Source organism: Vombatus ursinus, unplaced genomic scaffold, assembly GCF_900497805.2.
Source record: "Vombatus ursinus unplaced genomic scaffold, bare-nosed wombat genome assembly UNPS02009205.1, whole genome shotgun sequence".
Taxonomy (NCBI): Eukaryota; Metazoa; Chordata; class Mammalia; order Diprotodontia; family Vombatidae; genus Vombatus; species Vombatus ursinus.
The window spans coordinates 32885140-32901411 of NW_020948983.1; the positions used below are offsets into that span (position 1 = coordinate 32885140).

At 36.8% G+C, this 16272-nt stretch overlaps 1 protein-coding gene across 1 annotated transcript in view; it reads right to left on the bottom strand.

Annotated features, from left to right (window-relative positions):
• AGBL1 (ATP/GTP binding protein like 1) overlaps positions 1–16272 on the bottom strand; it is an 868369-nt gene that overhangs the window by 434800 nt on the left and 417297 nt on the right. The window contains 1 exon segment of the mRNA XM_027851980.1: positions 240–369. Within this exon segment, the coding sequence (XP_027707781.1) occupies positions 240–369 (130 nt within the window).

The following is a 16272-nucleotide window of genomic DNA, read 5'->3' on the forward strand; positions in this document are numbered from 1 at the left end:
TGTCATGTAGTCATTTTGACACCTCTGATGTAGATCATTGGGCAGCTAACTAAACCTCCATTCAAATTCTTGAGTGAGCAAGGTAATTTTGTTATGTAAGGCTAGCACTGGGTTCTTCACCTATTAAAACACTTCACTATTAATAGTGTCTTTCAAGTGAAAACCTTGGAACATTGCTGTTATCTGATTGGAGTTTATTTCTCAGGAAGTTGCAGAGTAACAAAGTAAAGGAGACTTACCACTGGGGTCCGACCAATGTTATTTAAGTAGTGTAAGAGGCCCTTCGTATGGTAGATAGTTGGCTGGTGTTGAGCAGTAGGAGAAAGCCATTGTCTGTTGAGATCCTCCCCTCTTAGGGAACACCTGTGACTGAAGAAAAAGATGAAAAATGAGAGAAACAATTTGAAAAAAATATTCTCAAGGCAAACAACCAAACAAATGAATCTAACTTTCATCTGACTTTCACCCAATAAGCAGTGAGGTACAGATGCCAGATGGGTGCATATCTGCCCTTCAATGTCCCAAAGACATATTAACAACTCATGGAACAGAAGAAATCAGTGCTTACTTTAAGTTTGCGCTTCATAATCAGGAACTTTGGAGGGAATGTCAAAGATGTATTTCACATGCATATATCCCTAAAGAGCAAATCAATGGGACTCCTCAAAGCTATTCTCCCTCTAAGCCAAGATACAATACTGTATAGTGTATAAAACACTGAATTTGGAGTCAAGAAGAGGAAGATCTGAGTTTAAATCCAATCCAGGGGACTTACTGGATATATGACCCTCTCTAAGACTCAGGATTTATATGTTTGTTGTAGTCATTTTTCATCTGTAAAATTAGGAGGTTGACTTGATACCTTTGAGTTTTCTTCAAATTCTAGATCTGTGATCCTATGAACCCTAAAGGGTCAATTAGGTTGAAAGAAGTTTTTAAGATTTCACTTCTTTAATGGAGTGGATAGGTGAATTTGACACAGGTCACAAGGGTCTTAATTCTATAAATTCAAAGAATTTTTGAACTGTATTTTGGACTACTCTTAAATTACCTAATTTAATTCTTAAATTACCTAAATTACGTAGAGCAGTAATTCTAAACCTTCTCAGCAGATCTCAAAAAGGGACTGATTGTGTCTGCACAATTTTTCTAATGGATCTTTGAATCACTAGCTCAGTCATGTACAACTCCTTGTGACTCCATTTGGGGTTTTCTTAGCAAAGACACGAGTGGTTTGCTATTTCCTTCTCCAGCTCATTTTTTACAGATGAGGAAACTGAGACAAACAGGGTTAAGTGACTTGCTCAGGGTTACACAGCTAGTAAGTATCTGAGACCAGATGTGAATTCAGGTCTTCCTCACTCCAGGCCCAGCACTCTATCCACTGTACCACCTAGCTGCCTCCTTGAATTTGTAGGTAAATTGACAAGTGAGGAAAAACATACATTCTGTGCACTGAATAAATAACATGTCTCACATATATCACTAGTTCGGTGTAAATATCAAAGTAGAAAAGCATGATGGCAGAATTATTATTAATTATAATGATAACAGTTCATATTTATATAAAGTACTTTAAAATTTGCCAAGAGTGACACATACATCATTGCTCTAGAGCCTCACAACAACCTTGTAAATTGGTTACTACTATTATTATTATTCCCTTTTTAAATATAAGGAAACTGAGGCTCAATGAGCTTAAGTGACTTGCTCATGTTTACAAAGCTAGAAATCACCAGATGCAGGATATGAATTGAGGGTTTCCTGATTTCATGCTCCTTCTCTATTTATTCTGCTCTTTTGTCACTATGTATTTTCTCAATCTATGCTAATACATTAATCAACAAGTGTTATTAAGCACTGGATTACGTACCAGGTATTGGGGAAGCAGATATTAAAAAAATAATAATTGCTACACACAAGGAGTCTACAGGCTAAGAGCACAATCATTGTCTTGTTGGGATTTGCAAAATTTGCTTGTAATAAAAGGAAATCCTCATACTTGAAAAAGGTAAAGAACCACGGACCAATTCAAGGAAATTGAAAGACAGAGATTGAGTGACCTAAGATTACATATTTAGTTACTGGAAGAAAGCAGATCTTTTCATTCTTATGCTCCTTATTTTTTTAATTTTGATGTCTTTTGTTTTTATATCACCATTTACTGACAAAAGCCTCTCCCTCTTCCACCATCCAACTAACCAGAATCATTACCATATAACATTTTTAAAAGAAAGAGAAAAAAGCAGTTTAGCAAAACCAACCATCATATCCACAAAGTCTTACAAGGTATACAATATTCCAGCTCATAGTTCTTAGCTCTGCAAAGATGAGAGGTGTTATGTTTTTTCAGCTCTTCTCCAGGGCTAAGTTTCTTCACTACTGTATTGACAAATTCCTTTTCTATATTTTTTCTTATTTTTATTGTAGCTATTGTGGATATAAAGGTTTGGGGTTTTTTTTTTTCATTCTGCATCAGTTCATGATATTGAGTTTTTTCTAGTCATGTTTCCATGCCTTTCCACCAGAAACAAGATGGATGTGCTGATAGTACATTTTTTTTTAAGAATCACCCCATCATACTCAGCTCAGCCTAAGCTTTTCTTTTAAAATACCTAAATAAAATTGGGAGTCATAATAGAACTAATAATATTTTAATATATAAGAAGTAAATTATTTGACCTTATTGAGTCCTTATAATGGGTCCTTAATGTTTACTTTATTTTTCTCCTGGATGTTATATGTCAAATTTGCCCTTAAGTTACTCTGTTTTTGTCACAAATATCTGAAAATCTCTTGGTTCATTAAATGCCCATTTTTTTTTCATTCAGGATCATACTTAACTTTGCTGGGTAAATTACCCTTGGTCATAACCCCAGCTTTTTTGCTCTACAAAATACAGTATTCCAAGACCTATGGTCCTTCAGCATAGTAGCTACTAGGTCTTGTGTAATCCTTATTGTAGCTCCAAAATATTTTTTTTTTTCTTGTTACTTCCAATATTTTCTCCTTAACCTTTGAAAACTTTGAAAAAAAAAAGCTTTGCAACTTGGGCTATGATATTCCTGTAAGTCCTTCTGGGACCTCTTTCAGGTGGTGGTTAGTATATTTTTTTCTATTTCTGCTTTGCCTAATTTGCACATTTGCTGCCCGGTACCTGTGTACCTGTGGTACCTGTTTCTCAGGCTCCCTCTCTGGAATTGAACACTGATTCCCTGTTCCTGTTCTAGAACTTCAGGGCAATTTTCCTTGATAATTTCTTGTAACATTTTACCAAGATTCTTTTTTAATCATAATTTTCAGGCAGTCTTACTACTTTTATATTATTTCTCCTCAATCTGTTAGTAGTTTTTCTGATGAGATATTTCATATCTCTTTTTTTATTCTTTTAATTTTGTTTTAATATTTATTTGTGTCTTAGACCATTATTAGCTTTCCTTTGCCTAATTCTAGCTTTCAAGGAATTATTTTCTTCCTTAAGTTTTTGGTTCTCTATTTCAAGTTGGTTGACTTTCTTTTCATATTTTTCTTTATTTTCTTGGATTGCTCTTATTTTTTTCTAATTTTTCTTCAATCTCTCTTATTTGATTTTTAAAGTCCTTTTTAAGTTCTTCTAAGAAATCTTTATGTGCTTGGGCCCATTTCATGTTTCTCATTGAAAAAGGAGTGGCTTGGAGGATTCTAGGGAAATAGAGGAGTAGGTCACAATATTCTAAGCTCTCAAGATTTTCCCAAAAGAGATAAAATATCACCTTAGGGAGAACAAAGTGTGGATAAAAATAAATAAGAATAGGGGTACAACAGGGTTCTCCTGGGACAATCCTAGAAGATCTAAAGAAAAATCCCAGGAGATTTGGTCCCTGTGAAGAGTAAACACTTCCAGGCTGTAAGAACCGATGAGTAGGCAGACATCAGAAAAACCTGGAAAGATTTATGAACTGCTGCTGAGTGAAGTGAGCAGAACCAGGGGAACATTGTACACAGTACACAGTTGCTGTTACAGCCACATTGTGTAATGATTAACTTTGATAGACTTAGCTCATCTCAGCAATGCAAGGATCTAAGACAACTCCAAAAGACTCATGATGGAAAATGCTATCTATATCCAGAGAAAGAACTGTGGAGTTGGAATGCAGATCAAAGCATACTATTTGCACTCCTTTTTAAATTTTTGTTTTGTTTTGTTTCTTCTTTTTCATGTTTCCTCCCATTGGATCTAATTCTTCTTTACAACATGACTAATGTGAAAATATCTGTATATGTAGAGCCCATATCAGATTTCATGCCATCTTGCGGAGAGGAGAGGGGAAGGGGGGGGGGAATTTAAAATTCAAAATCTTATGGAAGTGAATTGAAAACTAAAAATAGATAAATTAATTTTTAAAAAGAATGCCTCTATTTTGTTAAAGATTCATCTTTTCCCATTAATTTTTATGCTCTACATTATATGTTATTTTAGGTTTCCTATTGACGTCCTTTGCTTTTTAGAATGTCCTATTCTTTTTTTAATGATTCTTTATGCCCACAGAAGAATCTTGGATTATTTAATTGAGGTTCCTTCATAGCTGAAGTCTTTGTCTTGACTGTTTGAAAAAAAATCTAGTTGTTCTTCTGTTTCCGGGAGCCAAGATGGCAGAGTAAAAGGTAAGTTGCTCTTACACTCCCTTATTAACCTCTGAAACCCCAGAAAATATCACCCCAGGAAAAACCCTGGAACAGCTGAACCAGAAGAAAGATGGGGTACAGCAGTCCAGTAGCCCAAGTAGTTTGAGGAATTAATGGGAAAGGCCCCTCTTACCCTGTGGGAAGGGGAGCAGTATAGAATGAGAGGCATCCCAGCAAGCTAGTGGAAAGCCTCACCTCAGCATACCAGGAGGAGATCCTGAAGCCCAGGTGGTGGAGCATGCACCTGAGTGCCTCACTGAGGGCAGAGGAACTGATGGACACTAACTTGGAAAACCACCAAGTGTCTGGGAATTTTACAGCAACCAGCTCTCCCACTGTCTCAGCAAAATTAAGGGAAACATCACTCCAAGGGGCCCCAGGCAGATAAACATCCTGCAACATTCATCTGAAAGGAGTTGAAGAAAGTGAAAGGAAGGAAAGGCCAGGTGAGCAAGAAATCTCCAGGCATCACACTACCCAATCCTACCCCTAGAGTTTCAGTGTTGTTTCTTCCAGCCCAACACCAGGTAAGCTGCCAGAACCCTACAGTCTCCATCTGCCAGCAGTGGAGGCACCAGCACACAAAGCCAGTGACCAGGCCATAGGCTCCCAACACAAGAAGCTTGGGACAGTGCCCTCTGCTCCCCAGCAGGAGAGCTCAGTCTCTTTAAAGGCCAAGAAATAAACAAACACCACGAGCAAAAAGAAACGTATGATAGATTCTTATTATGGGAAGAGTGAAGATTAAGGCAGAAATTCTGAAGAGGACAACACTGTCAACAAACCCACATCTGAAACCTCAAAAGGGAATATGAACTGGTCTGAAGCCCAAAAAGCCTACTTAGAAGAGCTCAAGAAGGATTTTAAAAGTCAAATGATAGATGTAGATGAAAAAATGGGAAAAGAAATGAGAGGTGTGTCAGGGACAGTCAATAGCTTGGAAAAGGAAGGACAAAAATTAGCTGAAGAAAACAAGTCCCTAAAAAATACAATTGGCCAAATGGGGAAGGAGGTAGAAAATCTAATAGAAGAAAACAATTTGTTAAAAATTAGAATTGGGTAAATGGAAGTGAATGACTCTATGAGACAGCAAGAATCAGTCAAACAAAAACAAAAGAATGAAAAAAATAGATGAAAGTGTAAAATACCTCATTGATAAAACAACTGACCTGGAAAATCAATCCAGGAGAGACAATTTAAAAATTACTGGTCTACCTGAAAATCACGATTAAAAAAAAAAGAGCCTGAATAGTATCTTTCAGGAAATCATAAAGGAAAACTGCCCTGAGGTCCTAGAACCAGAGGGTAAAATAGCCATAGAAAGAATCCACCAATCACCTCCTGAAAGAGATCCCAAATTGAAATCACCAAGGAATATAGTAGCCAAATTCCAAAATTACCAGGTCAAAGAGAAAATACTGCAAGCAGCCAGAAAGAAACAATTTAAATATCATGGAACAACAGTCAGGATTACACAGGACCTTGCAGCTTCTACATTAAAAGACTGTAGGGCCCAGAATATAATATTCCATAAAGCAAAGGAGCTTAGATTACAACCAAATATCAACTACTGAGTGAAAATGAGCATGATCTTTCAGGGGAGGAGATGTATATTCAATGAAACAGGGGACTTACAAATGTTCCTGATAAAAACACTAGAACTCGGAGCAGCTAGGTGGCACAGTGGATAGAGCTCTGGCCTTGAAGTCAGGAGGACCTGAGTTCAAACCTAGCCTCAGACACTTGACACTTACTAGCTGTGTGTCCCTGGGAAAGTCATTTAACCCCATTGCCTAGCCAAAAAAAAAAACCAGAGCTCAACTGAAAACTTGATCTTCAAATGTAAGACTCAAGAGAGACATAAAAAGGTAAACGGGACAGAAAGAAACATGTTATTAATAAGGGCAAACTGTTTACATCCCTAGAAGGGAAGATGACACTTGTAACTCTTGAGAACTGTATAAAGGGATATACATGTTAAAGGGTATACATAAAGGGGGTAGGTATAAATTGACTTTGATGTAATGATGAAAAAAATCTAATCAAGTGGGTTAAATGGATCCAAGTAAGTGGATTAATCTGATTTAACTGAGAGAAAAGGAAAAGAGGAGGCAGATAAGGGTAAATTACATTACAGGAAATGGCACAAAAACCTATTACAACAGAGGGAAAGAAGGGAGGGAGATGAGCATTGTTTGAACTTTGCTCTCATCAGATTTGGCTTAAGAAGGGAATAACATAATCAGTTAGGTATAGAAATCTAACATGCCCTATAGGTAGTAGTAGGGAAAAAGGGAAAGAAAAGGGAGGGAGGGATAAAAGGGAGGGAAGAATTAGTAAGGGTAAAGGGGAAGAAAAGGGAGGGGGCTAACAGAAAGGAGGTTGGACTGAGGGAGGCAGTGGTCAAAAGCAAAACATTAGTGAGGTGGGAAAAGGAGAAGGAGAAAGAAAAGCATAAATGGGGGGTAAGGATGGAAAGAAAGACACAGATAGTAATCATAACTGTGAATGTAATATATAAATGTAATGGAATATTATTGTGCTATAAGAAATGATGAACAGGCTGACTTCAGAAAAACATGAAAAGACTTGTATAGTTCTATGATGAGTGAAGTGAGCAGAACCAGGAGAATGTTGTACACAGCAACAGCCACGTTGTGTGATGACTAATATTGAAAGACTTAACCCTTCTCAACAATACATGGGTCTAAGACATCTCCAAAGGCCTCGTGATGGAAAATGATATCCACAAAGAAGAAAGAACTATGGAGTTTGAATGCAGATTGAAGAATACTATTTGGAATTTTTTTTCTTCTGTTTTGTTTTGTTTCCTCTTTCTGGTGGTTCCTCCTATTGGTTCTAATTCTTACTTACAACATCACTAACGTGAAAAATATGTTTAATAGGAATGTATTTGTATAGCCTGTAACAGATTGTACACTGTCTTGGGGATGGAGGTGGGAAGGGAAGGGAAGAAAAATTTAAAACTCAAAAGCTTATGGAAGTGATTGTTAATAAATCAAAATAAATTAATAAAAATAAAATCTAATATTGCTTTATTTTCTCCATGTCTATAATCCATAATCTATTACTATGTACCCTATCGTCTAATTCTATTATTTTTCTATTATTTAGGATGATATGTCATTTGTATGTCCTCAAAGTTACTGTCTTTTACTTCTCTTCTAGCAAATTTTCTTCTACAGCAGAAACTTTTAGTTTAAGATCTCTCATTCTCTTTTTTCAAAGCATCTACGAATTTGGAGAGATTCTCCATTAAATTTTCTATGTTTCCTTTCTGTTATTTGTCTTTATTATTTCTACTTTGAGAAATCTTATTTCTTATAAATCAATTTATTTCCAAATCTTCATCTTTTATGTGTTATTTTTCTTTTGAACTATTCTGGGCTTTCTTTCTGGTGTTCCAATATCTCTGGGAAATCTATAAAATTTTATTTTTCATTAAGGATTGTTGGTTCAATATCTTTGATAGAATACCTATTTGATGTGTTATAACTCCTTTGGGAAATTTTCTTTTTTCCCAATTTGTCTTTATGGGTTTTATTTTTTGTATCTGCTTGGGAGCTAGAATTATATAAAGCCTTTTTCTCAAGGAATTTTTGTCATTTGGCTTTTTTTTCTTATTTTCTGTGTTGTTTATATTTAGCTTCCTATCTCACTCCTTGGCAAATGTGCTTTCTCCAGCTATTCCCTGATTATATCCCAACAGATTCCTGTGGCTTAGAATGCTCATCATGTTCAATATAGGGATTAAGCTGATTTTCTACCCAGAGTAAACTCCATTGGGAGAGGACTGACTCCAACTAAATTTCTAGTCTTTATTCTCTTGTATATGGAAACCCCTTCCATTCCATCTGGCTCCATGCTTCTGTCTCCCCCTACTCTTCTCCTTCTGTTGCATGATCTTCCCTTCTTGTGACTAAGAAGAACCAGTGTTTTCCATCTCTTGTGGTGTGGGTTAAAGGGGGTGAAAAGGTTCTGACTGATTCCTAGCCGTAGGGGAACCAAGCATAGGTTTTTATTGTCAGACCTTGAATCAATAAGCCTGTGAAGTTGCTTCTACTGACTGTGTCTCATACGTGTATGCACAGGCTGTGTCAGGTGTTCCAAGGCACACTCTAATACCTCCATAAATTGGTATTTCATATCTAATTTCAAAGTTTTTTTAAAGTAATGCTTAGTTGTTAATTTAAAAATGCACAAGTTCTATTTCTTTTGTTTGATGAAAAAATAATTTCCTTTATAAGTAAATATTGCACAAATATTTGCCTTTTGGGGGGAAAAAATCTGTTTCCATAGCCTAATGAAATGTATTGTATGTCCCAATGCTGTACTTGGTAAGTACGACTGGGTGGGGGTGATAAAAGTGAGTGGGAGCTCTCAAACATTTTATCATGAGTCTTTTACCTTGTGAAATGTTTGTCTTCTTAGTTTGTGGACTCAGTTTAATTATTAAAGATTCACTACCTCTGTCCTTTTTATACTTAAGTTATAAAGTTGTATAAAAATATTGTGTCCACCTTCCCAGTTAGAAGAGATTTCACTTTGTATTTCGATATAAAGAAACAAGACTAAAGCGATGAAAGGACTTGTCCAAAATCACAAAGTCTATTACACCCAGAGTCAAGTGTGGAATCCAGACCTGCCCAGTGTACTTTCTAAGATAGCATGCTATCTCAAAGAGCATACAGGCACACTTCTGTGTACTTAACACCATTGTAAGACAGATTTATACCCTTAGACAGAACTTTTGTCTAGTCAATAGGATGTGCTGACTTATGAGGTAGGGGTAAGATTATATTGGGGGGGAGAAGAGATTATCTCTGTGATTTCTTTAGAGACTCATCCCTCTTGCTTGACTAAATTCAGATGAAGAAATCAGAGGTATAGAGATGACCATCATCACCCAATAGGAATTGGAGATTAAATGATGTTATATTTACATCATACTCATCCTGGGAACATATCTTTGTTTGAGCTACTCAGTTCAAAGAATTCTCATGATCTGATAAATAAAGCATAGGCATTGCAAGTTTGCTTGCATATGTTTTACTGAATACAGGGAAATAATTTAGCCAATCCTAGATGGCTATAAACAATAGCCAGTTGATATAATTCACCTTGCCCAAGGACCCTCCCAAATCCTCATGGTGGTATGATTGGCATGGTATTAGAGCTAAGAAAACTGACTTTTTAGATGAATGACTAAAATGGCACTCTAGAACAAGAATGTCTTATAGAGGAGGCTTGTCTTGAACTAAAACTCACTGAGGTGATGTTTATTTATAGAATATTTTCTCTACCTTCAGATCAACTCCTGGCCATGATCCCAAGTTTAAGTGACATGTAAAGGCTATGAGAAGCAATAATGGCTCTCAGCCTGGATGTACTTTCGTAACAAAAAGGTATTCTGATTACCAGCTAAGACTTAGTCATGATTTTGTTGCTTATTTTAATCACAGTATGTCATTTGAAGAGTGGCACAGCATAAGAGGACATTGATAGGTGAGCAGAGAGGCCCTATGATTGCAAAGTCTATTTTCTTTTCTTTAAACCCAGAAGCTAAAGAGGGCTCAAACCTCCTCTATTCAATCATTTCTCATCTCTGAGTTCTTAAAAACCATCTTTAAATATTTGCTTCTTGTGGTTTATCAGTCCCTTTTTACAGCTTACTGGAAGCTCAAATTCTTTGGTTTAATCATTTATTCTGATTTTTTTAGCATTAAAATGTTTTGACTTGAGCAATTATAGGTTTCATGAATCTCCCCGCCTGAGATTTCTTTTTCCTTCCTCTCGTCTTTCTTCCTTCCTCTTCTTAATAGCGATGACATCTAGTGATAGGACTTGGTTTGTTCTGCTTGGTGACCAAGGGTGAAGGTAAAATATTAAGGAGATCTTTAATGGTGTTAGCAAATAAAAGGAGCAGGAAGCCAAGACTCACTTTTGTGTGTGTTTGCTAAGATTAAATGAATTTCCTTTTTACTGAATCAAAGGGCATTGTGTCCAGGCCGTTCAGAGTCACTTGATTTCCTTTAAATGCTCTGAGTCTCCTATCCTTGGCCTAGATCCCCACTGCTGCTGTGATTTCTGCAGCTCAAAGAAAATGATGAAAGGTGCCTTTGTCCCTAGCAAAAGCATTTGTATTTGCAAAGATGAAAATAAAAATATATGTATACCATAGTCTGAGAATATAGCTTTCAATTTGCTCTCTAGAGGCTTAGTTCAGTGGTTCATAGTTGAATACTGAAACTGAATACATAACCAAAGATTTGCTAATGCTGTGCATTATAAGCAAATCTATGGTTTTGTAAACTGGGAAACCTTGCCTTGATTGTGGCTTTTATCCTCACTGCATGTTTCATATGCAAGATAGGGACACCTGAGCCCCAGAAATGTGAAGTCCTTTTGCTGAAGTCCCTAGAGCTTAAAAAAAAGACAAAAAACAAAAACAAAAAAAAAAACCTCAGACCTAGACTCACTTTACTTCTTCCTATCCTCTGCCTACCCAGTCATGCTCCAATTCCATTCTATTCAGTAAGAATTCCCTAATTGTGTACAAAGTATAAGATATTGGGCTATTCACTAGGGATACAAAGGCAAAATAAAAAAAAAAATTTCTGCCCTCGAGGAGCTTACATTCATTTTGGGGGAACAGAATATTTATGGAACTATTTACAAAGTAATTTGAGAAGAGAAGAAACCAACATTTAAGGAGATCAGAAGAGAGCATGAGTTGAACCCTGATGGATGCTACATACTCTAAAAGGTAGAGGTGAAGAGGTAGTATATTTATGAAGATGGCAGAGAACCTGTGAAACATCGCTGATGTGAGCAGCAAGATCTTGACTTAGAGGAACAGGAAGCAGACCAGTTTGATTGTAACATGGTGCTGGTCTTTTCCTTTAAAGGAGGTAAAGAGGTTATTGTCATGATCTAATTGGTCTCTATACTCTAGAGAACTACGAATATTTTTTTTAATCCAATCTATGGGGGAGTTGGTGTTCCTGAGCTTTGGCAGAGTTTCATTACCCCACAAAACATCTACAAAAGTGGCATCTCCTTTTCCTAATTGTCTTCTTTTAGTCACTTGTCATACTTGAAGTTATTTTACTGCATTTCATGATCCACGACAGTCTTATTGCATACTAATCTTGAGTCTGAATCATCAGTAGGCCCTGAATTGGACTCAGCCCAGGAAAAACATAAATTATATGAAAGGAAGGAATGTGAGACAAGAATAGAGAAAATTAAGCCGGACTGTGAAGAACTTTAGCACCAAGTTGCAGAGTTTGCATTTTATCCCAAAAGCAATAGGGAGCTATTGAAGTATCTTGAATAAGGGAGTGATATGATCAGATAAGTGTTTTAAGGAAGATTATTTTAGCAGTTGTTTGTAGAATGGATAGGAAATAAGAGAGAAAAGGAGCAGAAGTCAATGAAAAGTTTATTGCAGTGGTTGAGGGGTAGTGGTAAAGAGAGGTTGAGATAGGGTAGTGGTTATATGAATGAAGAAGTGGGTATGTACCCCAAAAATATAGAATTAGAGTTAGCATAACTTGTCAATTGATTGGGTATGGAGAATGAGGGAAAATAAAGAATCGAGGATGACTCTGGGGTTCTGAATCTGGATTCCTAGAAAGATGACAGTTTTCTCAATAGAAATTGAACAGTTGGGTTAGAGGTTTTCCTAGGGAGAAAGACAATACATTCCATTCTGGGCATGCTAACTTTAAAGACATTATGGGACATCTAGTCAATAATGTTCAACAAGTAATTGGAGATTCAGGATATAAATGTATAGATAGATTTGGAAGCCATAGGCATAATGATAATAATTGAACTCATAAAGGAGAGAAGGGAATATGTACTTACTAAGTACCTACTATGTACTTGTGCTGCATGCTCTGCAAATGTTATCTCATGTGGTCCTTAAAACAACCCTGGGAGGTAGATGATATGATTATCCTCATTTTACAGTGAACACCTAGAGCTACTTTTCTTTGCCATGAAGAGACCTCTGGTATTTTTGTTCTTTCTCATTCCAATGTACTGTACAGAGCTATGTAAATTCATTATAGTAAACTGCCCTGAACACAATCAAAGAGATTCAGGCTATCTACTTTTATATGCTGCCTAGTGGTAAATTCAGCGTAAGAGAAATGATGGCATCTTTGTGAGAGCTATTGGCAAAAAGTGTAATATTCAGAATAGGGTATATGCTTAGTAACTATAACACTAAATAATACAATGTAACTGTTTTTGAGGGCTGACAAAGAGCCATGTGAGATCTTAGGGGGAAATTGTCATTATTAACTGAAGTTATCAGGAAAAGTTTCATAGAGAAGATGACATTTCAGTTGGGCTTTACAGAATGATAGGGCTGTTTGGCAGACAAATTAGAGGTTCCATTATTTCTTAATTAATAAATTTCAAATACCTTCACCTTTTATTCAGGGCCTGCCACAAACTATTGCCACTATACATTATCAAGTTTTTCTCATACAATTTTCTGCAATATATTCTATTCTCCCACCAAATATTAGCACTCTCTGTTTCCCCAAAAAACAGAGAATTCAACTCTACCATATCTGTTCTTCACATCAGGATGTTCTCTATCCTGGAATATCTTGAAAAAGAGGATCAGGAGCAAAGAGGATAGCCCCAAAGATCAGAATTTGTGGCTTTAGGGATTTTTTTGAAGCACTAAAATCCATTGCTAGATTTGTAACCAGTACAAAGCTAAAGCTAGCTACAGGAATAGAAATTCAGATCCAGGAGGTCAAGACTGAATAGGAGACATGAAACATGAGGATGTCGGGAAATTAGATATTTGTATAATTCTACCTGTTTCCCCAAACTTTCTAGCTACTATAGCCACTGCTTGAGTTTGCCAACCTCAATTTAAATGTGCTTACAGCATGTTCTACCACATGCTTCCTTGACTAAGCCATGCAATTATAGCCATTGTGAAAGGCATAGGATCTGGGTGACTAGGAAAATTGTCGAGTCACAGAGGGAGCTAAGTTGTAAAGGCTACCAGTTTGGGGAATAAAATAATATCGTATCTGTATGTTGTCTGTGGGTTTTAGGGACATATGTACTTGTATCTGTGTTCTGGGCTATGTATATGATTGTGATCTCCATGATATCTCAGTGTGTGAATGTGACTTCAGCACTACCTGTGTATATACAACTATAGATTATTACAACACATACTATACCAACCTTGAGTGTTTTTCCTTTTAAAGCAAATCTATTTGCTTCAAATCTCCAAATCCTTTTGGCATTTTGTGTTAATAACATCAGAGATTTCTTGTAGTCAGAAAAATAGCTGCTGCTATTCCCCAGGATTTGTTTTAAGTATTTGAAGATGAAATGCACCCTATCTTATTATCTACTGTAGCATTTCTGAAATGACAGCTGCTCACCGTGTGTGGAGAGATTTAGCAGATGGACAGCTACCACTAGCTGGAAATATATTCAGTTTCTTCACTCTCTGAAAAAGGCCATCCCTCAAATGAATTTTATAGCCCTAGTTTGTTTATAAAGGAAAGTACAATGATGATAACTGCCATTTTCTCTCTCTGAAATTACAAACTTAAAGAGGAAAAAGAAAGCATTCCTCATTTTATGATCCACAGATAAGGGCACATGGTCTAACCACTCTTCTCCTTACTCATTCACATAACTCAGAAAAGTTGGTTCATTTCAATTACAATATGTTTCCAAATAGGACCTAAAAAAAAGAAAAAATTACATAAATGAGGGCCTCATGAAACATGATTCTAGAGAAATGGATTTTTAACTAAACCCACTGAAGGCAGTTCCACCTCTCATTGGGAAGGGGCATACCTCCTCTGATCTATAGGAAATGTAGTCACTGTGGGAATCAAGTCCAAGTTTTCGTCAAACCACCAGGCACAGAACTCTCATGACCTGATCACTAGCCAAGAATCCCAGTTGTTATACCTAAAGCATAGTCATGGTCAAATGAAGGGCAGTATACCCTAAGGAAGAAGGCTATCCCAGTGACTCATTTCCTCAACACTCTACACAGATATAGTTCAGCCACTAAAGGCTGGCTTATAGGACTGTTTACCATAAAACATTCAATATCAGCTACAGTGTCTTGAAGCTACAAACCCAGCTGCAAAAAGAGACTAAGAATAAAGAAGAAAATACAGAGAAAGAAAGAGTCAGAAAAAAAGTAAATTGAGTCACTTTTTCAAGGAGAATCTATAACGCTGCAGGCAGAAGATAAAATTATTCCAAAATCTCCCATCCATTACTGATAAATGGAGAGATAGGGTGCATCAGATGGAGTGAATGATGTCAACCCTAATAATATTAGTGCCTGGGGCACAGTGAGCTCAAAAGTCTAAAGAGAAGCACGGTGTTTGATATTTAGGAAGCAGCTCCACCATTCACTGTGCATTCTAAGAGCAGGATGCAATGTGAATGCAGGATAAGAATATCTATAAAGGCAAAGAAGCAAGTAAGCCTCAGGAAGCTACTGGAGCAGCATGGGGCATTATCAGGCAGACATAGCACCCAGAGCTTTATAAATAAGCATGGCTAGGATGGAGAAAAGGAAGAAGGGAAGGGTGGTTTTGTCTTTTGGCCACAGTTGTTGGGGATGCTCAAAACAACCTGGATCAACAGGAATATCACATTTTGTGCAACAGATTTTCATCATGCAAAATTCCCAGAGAGTCAATTAGCCAGAGAACAGATGGTAAGGCTAGATTTAGGTGACTGCTTAGGACATACAAGATAGTATGCATAAGAAATAAATATCCCCTAAGGGTGATTGCCTATACCCCCTGTCCAGCTCCAGAGGGTAATGTTGGAGTGGTGTGTTTTTTCCATGGCACAGGTCAACATACAGCCACATTTAGAGGAACCTATTGTTTGACCAAGAGCATGGCATTGGCCATTCTCAACCTTATTGGTTAATAAGACTAATTGACTGGTCACAAGAGTTTAATATAGGAGTTCTTAAACTTTTTATTTTCCTGCACCCTTTGATAGTCTAGTAAGCCTACCAACTCAGTATCAGAATAAAGCTTGTAAATGCCTAAAATAAAATACATAGGGTTATGACAACCAACTATATTGAAATTCTATTATTGAATTTTTTTAAGTTTACAGGTTACATATTAAGAACCCCTCATTTAAAGCAAAATGTTACCTTAGGGAGACTCCTTGCTACCTCTTGTCTCCTCTAACTTAATTTCCTGCATAAAGAAAACAAAGATGTCATGTTTGTTCCCTTAAAAGAGTGAAAAATATTCATGCCTAGTATGTACCAGCCATTAGAAGAAAGGATTCTATGCTGCAACAATCACTGAGTACAGATAGCCCACCTTGACCTTGACACTATGGCTGTTTCTAACTTAGCTCCAATCTTTGTGCCATGAGCCAAACATCTCAGTCCTGTTCCTGTGGCAAGTAAAAGAGGAAATGACTGCGGAAACAAAGGTTAGAGCTTCTGAGCATGTTGATTTATTAAGCAATGCATGCCAATTGCCCGACAAATCAGGACCAGCCGCCTTCCTCAGCTTTGGCACTGGACCCCAAATACAG